Genomic DNA, 21518 nt, shown 5'->3' on the forward strand with positions numbered 1-21518 from the left:
TGCAACCTCAATTACGATTTTTTTTAAACCAGGAACAATGTTTTCACGATGACTTGTAATGAAATGTTCTCGGCATGTGCATCCACGGCCACCATTCCTACATCTCCATACGTGTGCAGCCGAGCTGCAGGGAGGCGTGCGTTTGGAGCTGAGGTCGCATTCCTGGTCAGCGGGCCACAGGGAGCCCCGGGCTCTGGCGGGCCCCCAGCGGGGACCGGAGCGCGGCGGCTCTGAGCTCCCGGGCACCCTGCTCGCGGTGCAGGAACGCGCAGGGCCAGCGAGGGGAGCTGCAGGGTAACTTTTCCCAGGGAAGGCGGCCCGTCGTCCTCGCTAGAAGCCTCCCTGCCTTTTGTTTGTTTTCCTGCTGGAGGCTGGAGAGCGGCCGGGTTCCTGCTGCTCTGCCATGCGCCACGCGGCCCGAGCGACTCGCCGGTCCTCCTGGGCGTCCCTGCACGGACGCCTCGGCCTGTCCTAGCAGGGATCGCCCCCATTCTCAGTTCCCGAGGGGCTGCTGCGCCCCACTCGCCCGAGGACCTGTGCTCACCGCAGGGGCGGGCCCCCGCCTGTGTTCGCCGCGCCAGTAAGTGGGGTCAGGGATCGAGGGGCTTCTGCCGGGCGACCTGTCACTCGGGGTGATGCACCGGAGCTGCGGAAGGACCCCTGCCCCGTGGCCTCTTGAGTGATCGGGGCGGGAGGGAGCGGTGAATGGGCTGTAGTTTCTCTGCGCGGTCATGTGGTCTCTCCCTTCCCTGGAGGCATGAAAACTCCCATTTCCTCGGAGTCGGGAAGATTTCGATGGGTGTTTACCTTCCAGTGTTTAAGAGGGGGAGAGATTCGTGCCCGATTTGAAGCCCCTGTAGTAGGAGGTGGAGGACTTGCTCTGGAATTTTCCTGACTAGGCCTTTGGCTGTCCCGCAAGGGGTCTGAGCAAGAATCCTCACACACTGGTGTGCAACCATTTTTCACGGGGTTTCATTCCTGCTCTGATTTCTTTCTTACCAATGGGAGTACCTGTTATGCGAGGGATGTTGAAGGATTTTCCAGAACAGGAGTTTCTTTTGCAATTCACCTTCTAAAGTTTGACTTTGTCACTAGCATTGAGGGCTTTGACTTTTAAATATAAAAGTAGTTTAAGGCATCCTTCCGAAGAAAAGAGTATGCGTTTCCACTTACAACTAAATAAAGATCTGCTTTTGCGAAAGCTTGACTGTGCTGAGAGGATACCACCTTGGGTTTTGCATTCAGGGCTGGATTTTTCAAAGGTATTGGCAGCTGTGGGTTTATTTTGCCCTGGGCCACTTTTTATAGCAATAGAAGTTTGATAGCTACGGTTTTCATTTCTGACCTTTTCCAATGAGCAGACTTCCTGGATGTGCCCCAATAGTGAATTGTACTATTGCTGGATATACAGTTAAGATAAGCTTTAAATTTGTGTAGTCAACGTATAAGTAATTAAGAAGAATTTGTGTCTCAACCATATCCTAGCTGTGCTAGGAGTTAATGTATGCATAAAAATGCACATTTGAAATAGTTTCTGAACAAAGCGCTACGATTTGGTACAGAATCTTGAAGGCCTTCCTGTCTATTTGAGGACCAGTCATTGTAAAACACTAAGAAGTGGGTGTAGAAATGAGAGCTGTGCTGGGATTCTTTATGGAAAAGGATATCCTCCCCCTAAGGCCCAGCCCTCTCCAGTGACCTGCCCACTTTTTATTTCCCCCTCTCCACTTGGCTCTGTCCCCATCTCCAAAGTCAAAACTGGTGGTTGGGCAGGAGTGGGCAGTCATGTTTCTAAGTGAGACCCATTTAATTTTAGATGATGGAGGGATTTTTTAAAATTTATCTTTATTGTTGAAAGTCTTACAGATGTCCTTCTTCCCCCCACCCCGCCCTACACACACACTAAACTCCTCCTCTGCCACCCCTTCTCCAAGTCTTCCTGGCACTATTGTCTGTCCATGGGTTATGCATATATGCATATATGTTCATTGGTTAATCTCTTCCCCACCCACCTTCCCTCTGAAATATGCCAGTCTGTTGCATTGAAATGTCTCTGAATCTTTTATGTTCATCAGTTTATTTTGTTCATTAGATTCCACATATGAGTGAGATCATGTGATACTTGTCTTTCTCTGACTGGCTTATTTTGCTTAGCATAATACTCTCCAGGTCCCTCCGTGCTGTCTCAAAGGGTAAGAGATCCTTCTTTTTTACTGCTGCATGATATTCCATTGTGTAAGTACCCATTAGTTGACAAATGGATGGAGTGATGTTTTGAAGGTTTGATGGGGCCTATCTGAGTAGGCCGAGGCCTGTCTTTCTTACCCAGGGAACTCAGCATTTGGTCACAAAGAAATGGTTTTTCTCAGTGAACTTTCCTACTACTGATTATATATGTAAATGAGCTACCAGGATAAAGAAAAGGCCCTTTGGGAGTGGTTATTTGTTGACAGTTCAACATCATCCAAGTCCATTGTTAGTCTTATTCTCATTGCTTTTTGAGGTTCCTGGTAAAGGTGGAAATCATGTTAATATTGAACCTTTGGAATGATCTTTTCCTTCATTTCCTTCCTCCTTCATAGCAATGAGTCATCTCCACCTGTTACACAGAATGTATTTTAATCCAGAACCACACCTTTCCTCTCCTGCAGACTGGAGCAGCCTCTTAGTTACCCTCCCAAGCCTGGCTCTTAGTAAGTCCTCAGTAAATGTTTGCCGAATGAATGAGATGCTCCCCTTTCTGGAATTTTCAGCATTCCTTGTTTGTCTAAACTTTTTAAACCTTTAAACTATCACTTCCTTATGCTGCTCCTAGCTTTCCCACCTGCGGTCCCTCTCTATTCTCTAAAATAATTTGTCTAATTTTTCAAGGCCTTTATCAGGCTTCATCCCTCCCACCTAAATCTTGTTTTCAGTTTAGCATACATCTTTGCGCTCTGTGGGGTTTGGTCTTCTTGCTCTCCTGCTAAAGGGGCCAGGCTGTCCCTAGAAACTTTCTCCCTTCTCCCCACTCTCCTGTGCAAGTCTGAAATCTTACCCATCCTCTGTGAAGGAGCCCAAGTCCTACTTTTTTCATAATGTCCTTCTCTACTCAATTTTCTCCTCTTTCTTTGAAGTCTTAAGACACTTATGTGTGTGTTGTCTTTTTAGCCCTCCTTATACTGGCCATATTGACCTCTAATTGGCTTAGGCTATTTTAAGCCTCTTTGGGGCCAGGACCCATATTTTATGCGTGGTAATGTGGCATTGTGGGCTTTGGAGTCAGGCAGAATTGAGGTCAGGGCCTGACTCTACTTATTACGCATGTGGCCCTGTGGGATTCTCCCAGCATTCGTCCTCTCACATGTAAACTAGGGGAAATGCTTTCCCCGGCTGATTGTGTTGTTGAAGATGGCTTGGGGCCTAAATAGTGCCTGACATGTACCTGACAAAAACCTGCTCATTCCCAGACACCGACTCACAGAGACCTGAACATGTTACAAATATTTGGTCGATGTTTGTTGATTGACTTGTAGTAAGTAGACCACGAGTCATGGCTCAGCCTGGAAGCCCAGAGCATGGGCAGTCATGCAGTGAAGCTTAGCCGGTGTTATCCTGCCCTTACTTAAAATGGCTTGAGCTTAGGTTATTCCTGGCTAGAGCTCTGCTTCTGGGATCTGTTGCTGTTTTTCCATCTGAACCTTGCCAGGAACACTACTGCCTTAAAAAAAAATTTTTTTTAAACTGCTTCTCTTGAGGCAAGCTCCTCCATTTCATTTGGCAGGATCTTGCTGAGTTGGAGTTTTACCTCACACGTCCTTCTATTTTTCTGCTTGTGGGGTATGTATGAGTGTATGTGTTTATGGCAGAACTACTTGCGTAGCACTTTCTTGGCAGATTTCTGGATACAGTGACCTTCGTGTATATGTTGATCTGTCAGCCTGTGAATAGTATCTCACTTAATTATAAATTCTCTCATCAGCAGTCGTGACAAACGCGGCATTCTGTGGCATTCTGAGAAGGACCTCTGACTAGAGTGTCGGAAATCTCCTATCTGGGCCTCAGTGTTTGTGGCTGATGTGCAAACAGAGGTGTGTGCAGGACAACTTACACACGTATTGTTTGGGGATGATAGTGTAACCTTGTCCTAGGTTGTGGCTGTGCTGACTTTTGAAACACAGTTTTAACTTCCTTATAAAGACACGTGCTCTACAAAACCACCTGGTAAAAATAATTTAGTGAAGCAAATCATTTTCTGGGGCAAATTACATTAAAATGCTAAGAACGCGTTACGGCAGGAAGGAATCAGATGCCTTTACTTGCAGCCAAATAGGAAGTTAAAGAAGCAGCTCAGGTTCCTCCCGAGAAGATGAGGAAGTCGGTATGGGCATTTGTCCTCAATCTCTGCACCTAGTGAGGTGCTGTCCGAAGGTAGGAAAATGGCACTACTCAGCAGATCCTAGAAAGGTACTCAATCCGTTCCTGATTTCCTTCCAAGGAAACCGAAGCATCCTTGCTCATTGAGTAAATGTGTGTGCTTTGAAAGTCGAAACCTTCATGGAAAGAGTGTGGTCAGACTTGCTGGTGCAGCTGGCGTGCGTTGACTTGTGACATTGTCTCAGAGTTTGAAGAAAGCAGATCTGCAACTCTTTTTAATATGTGGTTCCGAATTTGCAATCCTACATAATAAAAGGATAATATGCAAATTGACCCTAACAGCAGAACCATCACTGGACCAGTCACTATGAGGCGTACCGACTACCTCTTGGTCCCTTTCTCCAGCTGGCAGGCTCCGATCGCCTGATGGCCACCTGTGGTGGGGGCAGGGCCGGCAAGCAGGCAGAAACAGCCGACTTCTCAGTCCCTTCCCCTGGCTGTCAGGCACCCATCAACCGATTGCAAATGGGGAACTGGGGGTGGGTGGCGGCGGGGGGCGGGGCCGGCTACGGGCAGCTGGGGAAGATAGCCCTGATCGCAGGCCAGGCCTAGGGATCATACCCGTGCACGAATTTCATGCACTGGGCCTCTAGTACATTCATATACTTTTTACAAAAGGGCAAGTGGGGAGTATTTGACACATCTCTAATAGATTATTAAAACATTTCTTGCCATGGTCAGGTAGCTCAATTGCTTGGAGCATCATCCTATATACCAAAAGGTTGTGGGTTCGTTTCCTGGTCAGGGCACATACATAGGTTGTGGGTCTGATCCCCTGGTCAGGGTACAGTTAGTGCACATACAGGAGGCAACTGATCGATGTTTTTCTCTCACATCGATGTTTCTTTTTCTCCCACCCTTCCTCTCAGAAGATCGATAAAAACATGCTTAGTGAGGATTAAGAAAAAAAATAAACACTTTTTATTCAGACATTAAAAAATATGCTATCTGAAGATAACAAGGAATCCATTCCTATTAATTGGGTCTCTGGATCTCATCCATAAAGTGAGGGTGTTGGATGATTATTAAGGTCCCTTACAGGAAAAGAAAACCTAATTTTACAGTCAGAAGTTTCCTCAACATTTTCTGTGCCCATGTTGAACTTAGGTTCTGTGAACTCAGCTTTCAATCTATTCTAATTAGCATTGCTATATATTACCTTCCTATGAAGGACCCACGTCCCGCGTGGTTCAGGGTTCAGGCTCTGGAGAAGGGGCTGCGCGCAAATGACAGAGACGAGACAAGAAATAATAATTTGGAAATTGGGGGACCGGGTGGGAGCCCAAAGCAAGAGGGAGGACCCTCTTGGGCTCAGGCCTTGCCATCCTTTTATTCAGTTTGGGATACACCTCTAGCCCTTAGACAGACTGTCTTATCAGTAAGGATTTACATGACTATCTGGTCAGGAAGTTGCTTCAGCTACCATTGTCTGACTAAACAGTTGGTGCATAGCTCTGACCTTTGCCAGGGCTCAAGGGTCACCAGCATTCCGGGATCCTTGTCCACACCTCTCTGCTAGAGAAGACAATAGGCGGCTTCCCACACTTACTTTAAATGTTCCCTAGATTTTAACTTTGTCATCCTAATTCCGTTTTTTTTTTGTGTTTTTTTTCTTAATGGAAGAGCCACAGGTTTCACTTGGTGCCTTTTCTGCCACACTGGGGGCTCTTCGTAGCTACTTGATAAACATATAGTGATGGCCAAGAGCTTGAGAACCACATATTTTTGTGGAAAGATCAATGTGTCATTTTTTATCTTTCTGTAGGTGTAATACAACCTGTGATGAAGTGCTGATAACATGTGATGGCCCTCGTGGTTACTATAAAAGATAACGGCCCAGAAACCATTAAGTATTATGGTCCAATGTGCTCAGCTACATATTTGACTAGCATGAAAGTTACTGTCTGCATGAACTTGTAGTTCTCCAAAGACAATAGTTAATGCTTTTGTGATCATGGACACTGCCTTTGCTTTGAAAGCGACTTTATTAAAGATTCATTTAACTCAGACAAACCCGAGTGAGAAAAAGTAAGATATACATGCTCACATGTTATCTTAGCTGTTAAAAAGCATGTTTTCCTACATTAGGGTAAAAGCTTTTAGAAGGATTCATAATTTTTGTATCCTAGTCCCCATATAGTTGTCCAGTTTTGCAAAGAAGGGTGTGAGGGGGGTGGGACGGCAGTGGGAGTGGGGTTGGTGACACAGGAAAATCACCTCTAGGCAAAATGACCATTTACAAACCTGTCAGTTGCTCATTCATTAATGTATTCATTCAACAAATCTTTCTTGTGAGTACTGATTTGTGCCAGCTGTATGCCAGGTACTCATCTAGGTGCTGGGGATACAGTTGTGAATATAAAGTTTCTGCCCTCACCTTGCTTATATTCTAGGGATAAACACAGTTCACACATGTAACACTGTAACCTCGGGTTAAATGAGGGTTCTATGGAGACGGCTAAAATGTTTCTGCTTACTTGCAGGGTCACCTCTGTTCCAGGCGCCCACACACTGTGCCCTGCAGGCATACCCTGCCTGCTGCCCATTTTGTACGTAGAGTTGTCCTGGAATACAGCCGTGCCCATTTATTTCCGTCTTGTCTCGGACTGCAGAGTGGAGTAGTTGTGACAGACTTATAGCCCTCAAAGCCTAAAATATTTACTGGCCCTTCCCAGAAAATATCCCTGCGCTGTATTATTTTTTACATTAAGTCTTTGCTTCCTTGACACATTTTGTTGATTTGTTTGTTGTTAGACATGATGGTGAGTTACCTTACGTTAACATGAGATCGGCTCCTGAGTTAAAGGTGCTGTAATGTCTGCATAGCGCTTGAATACAGGGTGGGGGAAAGTAGGCTTACAGTTGTGAGTACGGGAAACACAGATTTTTATTATTGTTATTTGTTGATTATGGTATTATTTTCTATACAAACAACTATGAACCTACTTTTGCCCCACCCTCTATATATGTTCTCATTCACTCCCCCATCTTCACCACAACCTGCCTTGCCCACCCTTACAACATGGGGTGCCAATCAGGTCAGCAGCTGGGACTAGGACTGTTGCCACCCTGGGCAGCCTTCGTTAAGCATGAGGACTGTCACCCCAGCTCATCCACAGTTTCATACAAGTCAGGGTAAAGGTATCCTTCTTCCAGCTCCTCAACATTTTGCTCTCCCTTCAGTTCTTTACAGTCCACAAAAGCCACATAGAATTATGGGTCTTCGTTTAGAAATAATCCACATGTGATTGAAGACTTTTTTTCAGGTTCAGGCACGAGTACCCTTTGGTATTGCAGGAGGAGCAATGGGAAGTTATGGACCCTGCTCAGGGGATTAAGGGCCCTGGGACATGGGGAGTTCATTTTCAGAAGCTGGGTTGATGGCGGAGAGAGAGGTAAGGCATGGAGCAGTTTCTGGAAACGGAAGAGGCATTCATCCAAGAGGCAAAATACTTAAAGAACATTTCTGCTACATGTATATAGGCAGAAGAATTGGGCTCCAGAGAGAAACATATGCGCACGTGTGCTATTTCTAGTACCTTTAAAAAAGAAATTAACAGTATTAACTTCCTCGTGTCAAGTAATGACACATGTGAACCTAGAATCCAAAGTGTAATTAATTACGTGCTGGCTACAGTGCCAGGAGAAGGGCCACTGAATGACTTTGCACATAATCCAGTTTTCCTATGAGGGCAGATGAAATCAATGGAATCTTTTCTGCGTAAAACAATCAAGACCCTCATAGGATCTGAGTGGGTTCAGTGGGCTGGTAAACCACAGCTCTCGAGAAGCCCATGTTGCATGCACTTTTCTGTCTTCGATCTTAACAAATGAGTAATTGTGGCATTCGTTCAGGGACTACCAGGATTCCAAAATAAAGAACGACTACCGCTTCCCTGTGCCCAGTGTCTGGTGTCCAGGCTGTGAATGAGCAGGGCATCCATGCGAGCTGCTGGCCATGAGCAGATGCTCTTTGCCTCCACTGAGGACTGCAGCCGAGGGGAGGGAATTGGGGCTGTTCCATCACAGGAAGGTTTCCCCCTATGTCACCCAGCCAGGAAAGCCATCACTATATTTCAGAGTTTGGCTAGAACTCTTTGAAAGTGAAACCAACTTGTATTTCTTTGTTAGCTGGGTACAGCCTTACCCAAAGGCCAAAGACCTGATCTGACCGTGTGGAGGGGGCCTTTCTGAGAGACCCTGAGATTCAGTGCTTCCGGCATTGTGGTGGGAAGGCCCAGGCCGCCTGCCTGTCTTAGCTTTTCTATAGTGTTTACTATTTTCCCATTTCAGAATTCTGAACATTTGTGATCAGGTCAAACAATTTCATTGTGACTTTGCACGTGAAGAAATAGAAGTACTGAGAGTTTTGAGATACTCATCGGGGGTGGTATAGAAAATGGATAGCAAAGACTAACATCCAGATTTTGACCTTTCACACAATCTCTGAGTAACTGCTGTGTGCAAGTGAAGTGTGAGGTGTGAGAATGTGGAGGCCAAGGAAGCGTGGTGAGTGACCTGGCTGATGCAGAGGGCGGGCCTGCATGTCACTGACCACTGGGAAGGTGTGGGGACTTTGAGATGGGACAGGGCCTTGAGAAAGCCATCAGCTGTGTCTGTGTAGGTTGGGGCAGGAGGCTTCAAAGAGGTGATTGTTGCAGATTCTGAACTTTGGGGCCCAGTGGAGGCAAGAGGTACTTGTCCCTCTCTGAAGAAGAAATGTCATGTAGCATACAGGGTCCCTCTGGGGCACTCTCTTCTCTTTGCTAGATTTTGTGCATGTGATGGGAAAAGTGGAAACTGATTCTTCCCCTCCCCGCCCCCTTATTGATTTGAGAAAGAGAGAAACATTGACCTGTTGTTCCACTCATCTGTGCATTAATTGGCTGACCCTTTCATGTGCCCTGATTGGGGAGCAAACCTGCAACCTTGGTGTTTCCAGATGACACTCCAACCAACTACCCGGCCAGGGCCAGTGATCCATTTTTTTTTTCTTAGACAAATTCTGGCTTGATTGTGAACTAGTCACAGAACCACAGAGCATTTGAGCAAACCATTTAACTGCATCAAGTCCAATGCCCTAATTTCACAGAAAGTAAACCTGCGGACTAGGAGACACTCCGAGTCAGAGGAGGTCTGTGCCAACTGGAAACTGGGACCAGCCCCTCTTTGTCTGCAATCACTTTGTCTCCGCTGCTGCTGCTGCTGCTGCTGCTGCTGCTGGCCAGGTCCCCGCTGGGTTCACTGATGTTTGTTTGCAGAATGAGGCCAACTAGCATGGCCACATCACTGGTTTCCATATTTAGATTTTGAGCTACAAAGTACTTCCTCTAATTCCTCTTATTCTCAGATCATCAAAAGATTTTATGACCTTTGGATCTTTTGCAACCTTTCCCTTGAGTTTGGTGCAGTCAACCTGGGTTCCTATATCAATCCTACCATTTATTAGTTGTATAACTTTGGACAAGTAATTTGTGTCTCAATGTCCTTATCTATAAAATGCGGGGATGATGTTAATAGTACTAGGGGCAAGTTGCTTATGCCTCAGTGTCCTTATCTGTAAAATACAGATAATAACAATAATAGTACCTACCAGGCACAGTTGTAAGGATTAAGCAGATTAATATATAGAAGCACTACAATAGTACTGTACATATAGTAAGTACTAAAATTAGTAGTAGTACCTTTTGGGTTTATTTGATACTAGAGGCCCGGTGCACATTTGTGCAGTGGGGGTGGGGGGGGTGGGTCCCTTAGCCTGGCCTGCGCCCTCTCACAGTCCAGGACCCCTTGGGGGATGTACGCCTGCCGGCTGAGGCCCACTCCCCGCTCCTGAGTTGAACGTCTGCCCCCTGGTCGTCAGTGCACATCATAGTGACTGGTCATTCTGCCGTTTGGTCAATTTGCATATTAGCCTTTTATTATAGAGGATATTAGGAAGGTAAGTGTGGATTAGTTATAGTGAGAGATTTATCTATGTTATTGTATGGAGTCAGAGAGGTATGTAGAAGGTCTGCCCCTTAGCATGTCAGCTAATTCCCAAGTCAGTGGATGAGCTGCTACATTCCACTCACTTCTCAGGCAGTGTTGACTGTTTATACCAGGAGCTATAAATTCAAATGCTGTGGGGGCAGAGGAGGAAATGTAAAAGACCCAGGAAGCTAGCTATGTGCTGGTTAGGCAGTAAGAAATTGCTCTTCTCTTTTAAATAAAGGATAATTTTTCTTTAAACAGGAGGTTTTTTTCAGGTTGCCTTTTAGTTTGTCACTTTTAGTAGCAGCATAGGAACAGAGATGTTTTCCTTTCAATAAAACAAGTGGTTGTGAAGGTACAAAAATACATGGTTACTAAAAAAAAAAAAAAATTGAGGAACTGATATAGAAACCATTTTAGGGACAGTAGGAAGGATGGGGACTGTGATGAGCTGAAGAGTCCATGCTCAGTCTAAGGAGGTGGTGACTACCCTTTTCTAGCTTTTTGTTACCACACAAGGCTAAGGATCCCATGTTGTCAGCCCTTCGGTTTTTCTAAAGAAGCCCCCAATCTGGATTTTTATATGGAAGTTCGTGGTTTCAAATACAGATTCAGAACCTAGCTTTGAATCCAGGCCTCAGACGGCCAGTTTGCAAGCTCCCGGTTCACACAGTGTGAATCTCCATATGCCAATATATTCAGAGATTTCAGTCACAGCTGTGAAGGCTTGCTCACTGTGCATAATTGTAGAGAAATAGTCTCTATACTTCAAAGAGGAATTCCGTTGCTTATTGGGAAAGTGTAGACTTCTGATTTCATTCTTTTTTTTTTAATTGTGAAAATAAGTATTCATTTATTAAAAACAAACTTCAGAAAAACATATCTGTTAAAACATGGTTAATTTTGACAACAGCTGTCAGTGAGCAAAAATAAAAAAATGTGATGAGGAAGCAAGAATTACTGTTACTAAGTAATATTATACCCACCTCGTCATTTATACCCCTGTTATCTTGAAAAATATAAAGGTAGCTCTAAGAACTTTAGACATAGCTCTAGGTTTATGGCATGATTTGCCTTTCATGTTTTATTGGTTTCCAGAGGGTACTATTTTATGAAACCAAATCAAATGCATAGTGTAAGAAATTTCTTCTCTTTTAATGTAGTCTATGAAATCTTCCTACTTGAAACCCTCAGGATCAAATTACCCTTACATTTTTCTAAGGAGAAGACAGCCATCAAAATTTTTCAACATTGGCCCCCATTCTTAAAAAGAATATAGGTGTGGTTTAATTAATACTAATTTTTTTTAATGCACGGAAATCCAACTCTACTTTTTAAATCAAATAAAAGGAACAAAAATATGACACCATCCCAAAAAAATCTAATGTCAATAAAAATGGCAGCAGTACAAAAATCTAAGCAAATCTCAAATACAGCAGATTTGTTGTATACAACATGCAATGATTTCTTTTTAACGAGAACAAGAAGCTTAATAGCAGGTAAAAGAAACCAAAAAATTGCATTATATTGAATACTAAGGTAAGTAACCATAGTTAGCTCATAAATATTCCAATATCATAACTAGTTACTTTTGCATAACTAAATGTAACCCTCATTTTTAATTAAATGCCTATTCAACAAAGCTAACTGGAACAAATACATTTATGCAAATTTACATCCTAGGATACCAGAGGAAACAGGAGACATTAGTCAAGGATGAATAAGGAAGTTCTATTTTTTTTCATCATCTGTGTCATCAGGTGGCAAAGGATGTACTTTTCTCTTTCCTTTTCCTAAACCACTGCTTCCCACCTCTTCAGGAATCCGATTCTCTTTATCAGAATCTTTAGGGGACAGTCTGAAGAATTCTCCAATTCCTTTTTGCCTTTTGGGAGTTGGGCGCACACAAACTGGATTCCCTCTTGCATACTTATTTTCAGCTTTCCTCCAGGAAGGTGAAGTGAAGTTAGTGGCAGAGGTGGAGGAACCAAGCACTTTCCTGGGGGCTCGGGCAGCCACCACTTTTCTGTAGGTGCCCAGGCAACTGTATGCTCTAGTCCGCACCATGTTCAGACACGAGAAGATGAGAGCAACCCACTGACTTTCCCACGGAGGGTGTCTCAGTGGACAAGGACAAGAAAACTAATCTCCCGGGCCCAGTTTATACTTCTGATTTCATTCTGAAAACATTCTTTTGAATAAATAAAAACCACTGCTGTCTTCAGATGATTGTATGAAAATCTTTGGGAGGTTCTCTGATTTCCTTTAACTTAAGCTCTGTTGTCATCTGTGGTAAGTTATAATTATCAATGACATACAGCGTGAATGTATATCATTGATAATAGGAATAGGTTCTTTGGGAGGAAACTTTCAAATCAAGGAAACAAGGAAGAGCGGCATGGATGTCCCAATTCATCACCATCTTCGTGAAGAGCCGTGCTGGACTATGGTGCTCTGTTGAATAGGCAGTGTTGGCATAATCAGATGATTTTCAGAGTCTGGGATTAGGTGTCAGCTTTAGAGAGTAGTTGTCTGGTAAAGCCATCCACGTAGCATGTAGGGACCTTCAAGACCCAAGAGAAGCTGGGCTTTAATAAACTCTGGATAAAAGAGTCCCCTTCCCAGCTGGCTAGTTGTCCAGGCAACCCTGGTACCCAGGGCCACTTTTGGACACTCCTTCTTGTTGCACCATAATAGATTTGTAGTTGTATGTTCTTCCAAAATAGAAGCAGATAATGGTGGATGGAAAAATTGAACCTTGGGTTAATAGAGAATTACTTCTTCTAATTTGTCTCCAACTATGCTAACCTCTTTCAGTTTTCAAAGCATGCTAACTACAGATGATTGATCTATTGATCTATCTCTATCACATCCCCTATAGAATTTTGTCTGCGCCCTAAATATCACAGTTTTATATAATCATGTTTAAGGCAGAAACACAGGGCATTGTTTTTGTCAACTGTCTTTATCAGGGAGTAGATAGATTCCTTCTCAGAGGCTTTTCTCTTCAATCATCAGTTCACTTTCCTTTCCATCTCTTAAGTCTGAGCCATACCCTCACTCCTAATTGCTTTGCTTGGCTTAGACTGATCAGAGTTCATGCATCAGGACTATAGCAGGTAGTTACCGGCCCTCATTAGATTGAATCCTGAACAATATCAGGGTTCTATAAACTGAGCAAGGAGAGGAGCATTGCTATTGGGTAGATCAGCAATGGCCCCACCCCTGTCTCCTTCTTTTTTCCAGTGCATTGTTCATCACTCTTGTTTTCCCTGAGCAGCAGTGAGTTTTGTTCTTCACTTTCAAATCATGACATGAGTCATCACATTCAGGCCACCATAAAAATGATGAATAACTGAACACCACTGATCTCAAATGTATTTAACCACTTACTGCTGGGACATGCTCAGAATTGATTATACTTCTTGGTCTAATGCTAATTTGAATAATACCACTTCATTTTTTTTTTTTTTTTTTTTTTTTTTTTTTTAGGATAGGAAACAATTCACTGGAGTAGAGAATAGAAAGCTCAGACAGTGGTCATGATTCTCTTCTCTGGAGCCCTACATCCTTCTCTCTGATAACCCTTTGGACACTTGAAACAATTACCATAGCTTCCCAAGTCTCCTTTACTTTTAATTCCTTTCTTTCCCTCTTGTATATAATGAAACTTGATTATTCTTCAGTACCTCAGCCCTTCCACTTCTCTGAAGGGTTGCCAGACCTCCTTCTACCAAGAGTTGGTGGTCCTCTCTACCATGTCCTCATAGCACTTTCTACATTTTTCATGTACATGTCAATTGTGAGTTATGTAAAGGAAGGGCCCTTATCTTATCCATAATGTGCCCCCGAAGCCTTGCATAATGCTTAGCATCTCAGCCTGGAGAGACACTAGTCTGATCCATTATAAGGTCATTACTCAATTACCAGAAGTAACAAGATGAAAAAGCAGCTACCATGCCTTGGTGAGAGTTACATCTTGCCAGAGTAATTGAGTTTTGTTCTATGATAATATGAAAAACTGTAACAAGAAAGAATTGTTAGGGTGACTTTGTGTTGAATGAATGACCCACTTTATCTCGATTTCAGTAAAGTTCTTAATGCTTTCACAAATAGCTTTCTTAGTGATCATCTAGGGTAGGGCTGGAGAATGTCCAACCCATGGGTCGTGTGAGGCCCATGAAATCATTTGGTCTGCCCCTGCCAAGGCATTAGGGGTGAATTAATTAAATATTTGACTAAATATAGCAGACTAATTTTTTTTTTAAAATCTCAGCTCTATCTTAAAAAAAAAAAAGATGGAGCCCTAGCTAGTTTGGCTCAGTGGAGAGAGCGTTGGCTTGTGGACTGAAGGGTCCCAGGTTCGATTACGGTCAGAGGCACATGCCTGGGTTGCAGGCTCGATCCCCAGTGGGGGGTGTGCAGGAGGCAGCTGATCAATGATTCTCTCTCATCATTGATGTTTCTATCCCTCCCTTCTTCTCTCTGAAATCGATAAAGATATATATTTTTTTAAAAATGATAGAGAGGAAGGGGAAAGGGATAGAGAGAAACATCATCAATTGGCTGCCTCCTGCATGCCCCCTACTGGGGATTGAGCCCATAGGAATTGAACCTGTGACCTCTTGGTCAGCTGCTGAGCCACACCAGCCAGGCTAGCAGGCTTATTTTTAAGTTGATAATTTTGTATGGCCCACGAATGATGTTATAAATATCCAAATGGCCTTTGGCAGAAAAAGGTTCACTACCCCTGCTCTAGGGAAAGCATTGTCCCAATTATACAGTTTAAATGAATGAGGAAGTAGTAGGACATTAATTATCAAAGAAAGGCATCTATGATTAATAGTTAATAGATGTGATTCATTAGTATAATGCCATTGCAAAAAAAAAAAGTGGGGAAGAGCCCACATGCTTCTGGTAGTTAGCTAGTCATTAAGTTTTGGTCACCACAGTTCATCAAGGAGATGGAGAAGTGTGTGAGGATTCAGAGATGAACGCCAAAGGTAATTAAAGTAGTGGAAACAGGTCCTGTGAGGAAAGGTTGTGAAATTAAAGCAAGAAAAGGCCAAGGGACTCACATTTGATTACTAATTTCATGTATTCTTTATATCCACAAAAAATAAGCATGAAGAAATTAGCTTAAAGTACAATAGGCAAGCTATGGTTGGCTATGAAGAAAAATATTCTAACTAATTGGATTAAAAAATGCAAATCTGACCATGCTATTCTCTAGTTAAAAAACAAACAACCCTTAATTGACTTCCCATTGTTTCTAGGTCAGCGTCTACTTTTTTTTTAATGAAGCATATAATTTATTTATTTATTTATTTATTTTTAAATATATTTTTATTGATTTCAAAAAGGAAGGGAGAGGGAGAGAGAGAAACATCAATGATGAGAGCGAATCATTGATCGGCTGCCTCCTGCATGCCCCACATTGGGGATCGAGCCCGCCCTTGACCAGAATGGAATCGAACCCGGGACCCTTTAGTCCGTAGGCCAACGCTTTATCCACTGAGCCAAACCGGCTAGGGCTGAAGCATATAATTTAGTAGTTAACTGATTTTTAACAAATCAAGGTTCAAGTGATTTTTTTTTTAAAGCAAGATAACATGTAACAATGATTTGGGCATTTTAATTTGTTGGGAAATGAAATACTGAATGATACAGAAATAATGTTGTCATATCAAAAATAGATGGAGATAAATAGGAAAAGATGAAAAAGAGGGGGAAATAAACAGAGTCCAAAATTGCTTATGTTGTGGCCCAAATGTTCTTTCTGTGTTTTGTTGAGACACAGCTTGAATCCCAGACAGACTCAGCTTCAATCATGAAGTGGATGAGCCACAATGTATGATAGTGTTCTGTCTTATGAACAGCTTCATATGAGGTTGAATAAGTAAATCCACATTTGTATGTTTTAGGATTAAATAAAATATTTAAGATATGTATGTGTGTGTTTTTAAAGATACCCATTCCTGTATGCTTTGAGGATAATTTTTTCAACGTTTAATCTAGAATGATTTAAAACATACAGTTATAAGAATAGTACAAAGAATATCCATTTACTACCTTTACCCAGATTTACCTGTTGTTAACATTTTACCCCATTTGTATGCTTGTGCACATACACACTCTCTCTCTACACACACACACACACACACACACACACACCAACACACATACACACACACAATTTTTGTTCTACCCACTTGAGAATAAACTGCATACATCATGGACCTTTACTTATAAATCTTTCAGGGTATATTCTTTCAGAATAAGAATATGGTCTTACAGGACCACAGGGGACTTCAGTAAATTTAATACAGTTACGGTATTTTTAATCTACCATCCATATTCCAACTGTTTCCATTGACCAGTAATCTCCTTTACAGGTGTGTTCTTCTCCTGTAGTACAGGATGCACCCAAAGCCTGTGTTTTTCAAAATGGCATCTGAGGCCGTCCACAAACAAAACTGCAGGGTTACCTCCTTCCAGGTACAAGCTTCTCCCCTTGCCCCCCACCCCAGGTTCACGCCTCTGTGCCTTCGTTTCTGCTCCTTGGAGTGCTAGAACCCAGTTCTTTACACACTACCTACTTTTCTTTTTCTTTCAATAATCAGACATTTATGACGACTCTCCTTACTACCTCCTGGAAGTCAGGGGGCTCTCTCCTTTCTCCCTCCCCACATCTGGGACCCTAGGTGTGCTTGACATATCTTAGTGCATATTCATGAATACATATCTGCCCCGCCTTCCCCCAACCACCCTTATCCCCTTCTATGAGACTCTAAAATCTTTGAGAAAGTAAACCATATTGTATTGGTCTTTGTATCCCCAGATGTTACCATGGGGTCTGTCACACACGAGGTGCTTTATAAATATTTATCAGTGATGGAATATGTCACTGTAAAGAGCTGCTGAAGGAAGTTGTAGGAGTCTGATCCTGAAGAGCTTTCAAAGAAAGGAAAATGCCCTCTAACCACGGGCCTTAATGGTTCTAGGCGCAGTGGTTGGCAAACTGCGGCTCGCGAGCCACATGCGGCTCTTTGGCCCCTTGAGTGTGGCTCTTCCACAAAATACCACGTGCTGGTGCACATGTACAGTGCGATTGAAACTTCGTGGCCCATGCGCAGAAGTCGGTATTTTGTGGAAGAGCCACACTCAAGGGGCCAAAGAGCTGCATGTGGCTCGTGAGCCGCAGTTTGCCAACCACTGTTCTCAGGGGAAGGGGAAGGAGTCTGGGCTGGGAAGATTGGTCTCTTTCAATTAAATGGTAGAGTATGGCGAAATCAGACCTAACCTTTACATTTCTTAAGTTTTCTCAAGGTCATGCACAGCCTTCGCAAGAACATGGACTGGATTTACTTTTTAATTTTTAACTAATTTTAGACTTCCAGAAACATTACGAAAATAGGACAGAAAGTTCCTAGAAACCCTTCACCTAGCTTCCCTTAATAAAAAATATCTTCTATAACCATAGAATGATGATCAGAACCAGGAAGGTGGATTTGGCACAAGGCTACTGACTTAACTAGACCTTATTCAAATTTCCCCAACTTTTCCACTAATGTCTTTTTTTTCTGTTCCAGGGTCCCATCCACGATCTCATGTTGTGTTTAGTTGTTGTGTCTCCTTAACTGTCTTCCATCTGTGACAGTTCCTCAGTCTGTCTTTGCCTTTGTGATCTTGACACTTTAAAAAAATATATATTTTATTGATTTTCTACAGAGAGGAAGGGAGAGGGATAGAGAGCCAGAAACATCGATGAGCGAGAAACATCGATCAGCTGCCTCCTGCACACTCTCCACTGGGTATGTGCCCGCAACCAAGGCACATGCCCCTGACTGGAATCGAACCCGGGACCCCTAAGTCCGCAGGCCGTCGCTCCATCCACTGAGCCAAACCGGCTAGGGCATATCTTGACACTTTTGAAGAGTATTGGTCTGTCTTTTGTAGAATGTCCCTCATTTTGGGTTTGCCTGATGTTTTCTCATGGATAGATTGAGATTCTGCATTATTTACAAGAATACCACTGTGGTACTGTGATGTTGTGCCTGTTCTGAGCATCATGCCCAGGGTACATGAAGACATATGTCTTATTAATGGTGATACTGAACTTGATCACTTGGATAAGGAGGTTTCTGCCAGATTCTTCCCTATAGGGCTATGATCCTTTTCTTTGACGTTAATAAATATCTTAGAGATGCTTTGAAACTATGCAAATAATCCTGTTTCTCTTCAGACTGTTATCCACTAATATATGCATCCATCAGAGAACCTTGTTTGTAACAAATTTTACTGTTATGTTTGCCTAAGTGAATTTCTTAGTGATTGGAAAGAATTCTTCTGGAAGAAGGAGCTGCAGACTGGATTTGGATTTAGATGCAGAATGTCACATACTTCTAATCAATATTTTCTGCTCTGTTGATTCTTCAGATAATTAATTTAATTAAATGTTTTTAATGTTCTTATTCATGTATTTACATTTTATTAATGTTTATGTAAAGGCATTACAATCACATATGTTATTACTGTACTATATTTTCTTTATTATAAGCAAACTGAATGACTTTCAATTTTATAAATGAAAAAAATTAATGGCATTAGGAAAACAGAACTAAAAAACATTTTTAATAAGAAAAAAAAAAAACTGCCCAGGACTGCCCAGCCAGCTCAGTGGTTGAGCATCGACCTATGAACTAGGAGGTCATGGTTTGATTCCCAGTGAGGGCACATGCCCAGGTTGCAGGCTACTGAGGTGTGTAGGAGGCAGCTGATCAGTGATTCTCTGTCATCATTGATGTTTCTATCCTCTCTCCCTCTCCTTTCCTCTCTGAAATTAATAAAAAATATATATTTTAAAAAAAGAAAAGCCCTTAAAATACATACATACATACATACATACATAAATACACAAATAAATACATTTCTTTTTTACAAAGGGGTATACAGAATTCAAATGGCAGCACAAATAATTTAGGTGAAATACTAGGAAAAGCTTCTTAATATTAAGGACTTTGACATCTTTCATTCTATCTCTCTCTCCCTCTCCCTTCCTCTCTGAAATCAATAAAAATATATTTTTAAAGATAAATAAATAAATAAAAATCTGAATGATGTTAAAAGGGGCACAGCCTCCATAAAATATCACTAGCTCCTTGTTTAGCTTCTGAATGTCTAGTAGTAAAAATAATACTGTTTTGCCTAGCCGCAAGCACATCATGGAGCACAAGTACGCTCTCTATCAGAAGAACTTCCATTTTAGCATTTCTTGGTTTTGTATGTTTGCATTGTTAACTGCAGCAGAATTACAGAACACGGTATAGTTAGCATGAGCTCGGCAGTTTTCATGGACCGTAGCTATCGTGCAGGGTTTGCCCACAGTGGTTAGTCAACAGAAAAGCTTCGAATTGCAGATTCATTTTTGAGGCAGTGACAAATTCACTTTCCAAAAAATGCTATCTTTAGTTTTACAAAGACTTGTAAAGGACTATTAGTTAGATCACAGCTTGGCAAACTTTTTTTTGTAAAGGGTCAGAAAATAAATACTTTTGGCTAAGCAGGCCAGTCAGTCTTTGTCACAACTACTCAACTCTGCTGTTGTAGTATGAAAGCAGCCAGAGACTATGCAAGTGAGTGGGCAGGACTGTGTTTCAGTAAAACTTTATTTAGAACAGGTGGCGGGTGCAGGGTGGTGGGGGTCAATGGGAAAAAAGGGGGGCATCTGTAATACTTTGAACAATAAAGATAAATTTTAAAAAAAAGAAAGAACAGGTGGCGGGGCTGGCGGGGGAGGGTTATAGTCTGCTGATTCCTGATTTAGGCTATAAAAATACACAATCTCAAAATATACAATAGCATTTATGGGTGTCCCTGATTTTTCTCTACAGGCAGAAGACTGATCTTTGAAAATATGTATTTGGGAGATAGTCACGTTCTGTTGAATACCTTGTGCGGGTGCTGCCACAGAAAAATCTGGTTACACTCCGGGGAGGCCTGCTGCCGCTGCAGGACTGAACCACCTCGGCTCTGAGATGAGCGTCCGGCCTGCGCGGGCACACCATGAATAGGTACACAACGATCAAGCAGCTCGGGGATGGAACCTACGGTTCCGTCCTGCTGGGAAGAAGCATTGAGTCTGGGGAGCTGATTGCTATTAAAAAGTAAGTGTTATCCTTCACTCTCATGAATGCATCCTCAGCTACGCATTGTCAAAAAGGGAGTGCGCGGGAAGCATGGAGAAGGGTCCTAGACATTGATTTCTGCGGGGTAGATGATTGTCGACTCTGGAATGCTCACGTCTGAGGTGTTGAACACATGCCCTTGCATCCTGGGTTTCTGGTTAGCTAATAGGCCTCTCTTCCTCGCCTCAGGCTCCATAGCAGGGATTGGCAAGCTTTGTTCAGTAAGGAGCCAGACAGTAAATATTTTAGGCTTTGCTGGCCATATGGCCCCCGTCACAACTCAGCTCTGCTGTTGTAGTGTGAACACAGTCATAGACCATATATATGAATGAGTGTGGTTGTATTCCAATAAAACTTCATTTATGGAAACTGACATTTGAATTTCAGATAATTTTCACATGTCACAAAATCTTCTTCTTCTTTTGATTGTTTTGTTTCCAACTATTAAAAAATATAAATGCCATCTTAACTCATGGGCTTTACAAAAACATATGGTGGGGTGGAGTTGGGGTGAGACATAACTTGCCAACCCTTTTACTGGCGTGTCTAGAACTGTGTTGTCTAATAGGGAAGCCAGTAATCATATGTGACATTGAAATACAAACTTAATTAAGAATTCAGTTCCTGTGTTGCACTAGCTACATTCCAAGTGCTCGCTAGCCACATGTGTCTGTCTAGTGGTGACCATACTGGACAAACAGAACATTTCCAGGGAAACAAAGTTCTATTGGACAACTCTGGTCTAGATAAAATAAGAACGAGGGATCCCCTCCATGGCAAGGTTAACTAGCTAGTGATAAAGCAAGACGCAGTCCAGGCCTCCTGTGCTACGCTGCACCACTTTTGCTGGGAAAATTGGTGATGTAGGATTGATAGCCAGGTTTTAAAATAAATGCTGTTTTGGATAGTATAATATTTGATCGGAATCAAAACCAATCTTAA

General features: G+C 42.6%; 3 protein-coding genes across 5 annotated transcripts in view; 2 read left to right on the forward strand and 1 right to left on the reverse strand.

Annotated features, from left to right (window-relative positions):
• Nucleotides 1–377: 377 nt before the first annotated feature.
• On the forward strand, nt 378–20555 carry LOC139012435 (uncharacterized). Its single transcript, XM_070418414.1, has 2 exons — nt 378–580; nt 20283–20555. The coding sequence occupies exon 2, from the start codon at nt 20306–20308 to the stop codon at nt 20423–20425; it is 120 nt and encodes a 39-aa protein (XP_070274515.1). The 5' UTR covers nt 378–580; nt 20283–20305; the 3' UTR covers nt 20426–20555.
• LOC139013179 (PCNA-associated factor-like) lies at nt 12096–12456 on the reverse strand. 2 transcript variants are annotated; one of them, XM_070419345.1, is made up of 2 exons: nt 12331–12456; nt 12096–12176 (listed from the first exon to the last, which is right to left on the reverse strand). In XM_070419345.1, exons 1-2 carry the CDS (start codon nt 12454–12456, stop codon nt 12096–12098), a joined length of 207 nt encoding a protein of 68 aa, XP_070275446.1. The 2 variants fall into 2 exon arrangements, with proteins under 2 accessions (XP_070275446.1, XP_070275445.1); XM_070419344.1 differs by having other exon boundaries at nt 12121–12456.
• Nucleotides 20455–21518, forward strand: part of CILK1 (ciliogenesis associated kinase 1) — a 32956-nt gene continuing 31892 nt past the window's right edge. For both annotated transcript variants that reach the window (XM_070418411.1, XM_070418412.1), the window contains exon 1: nt 20455–20555. In XM_070418411.1, coding sequence (XP_070274512.1) covers nt 20455–20555 — 101 coding nt within the window. The remainder of the gene's footprint in view (nt 20556–21518) is intronic.

The sequence above is a fragment of the Myotis yumanensis genome, unplaced genomic scaffold (genome assembly GCF_028538775.1).
Source record: "Myotis yumanensis isolate MYYU_CA2020_CCGP unplaced genomic scaffold, mMyoYum1.0.hap1 SCAF_6, whole genome shotgun sequence".
In the NCBI taxonomy this organism is placed as follows: Eukaryota; Metazoa; Chordata; class Mammalia; order Chiroptera; family Vespertilionidae; genus Myotis; species Myotis yumanensis.

What these genes read in the sequence shown, in the direction of transcription:
- LOC139013179 (XM_070419344.1), bottom strand. Translation starts at nt 12,456, where the DNA reads ATGGTGCGGACTAGAGCATACAGTTGCCTGGGCACCTACAGAAAAGTG.
- LOC139012435 (XM_070418414.1), top strand. Translation starts at nt 20,306, where the DNA reads ATGTATTTGGGAGATAGTCACGTTCTGTTGAATACCTTGTGCGGGTGC.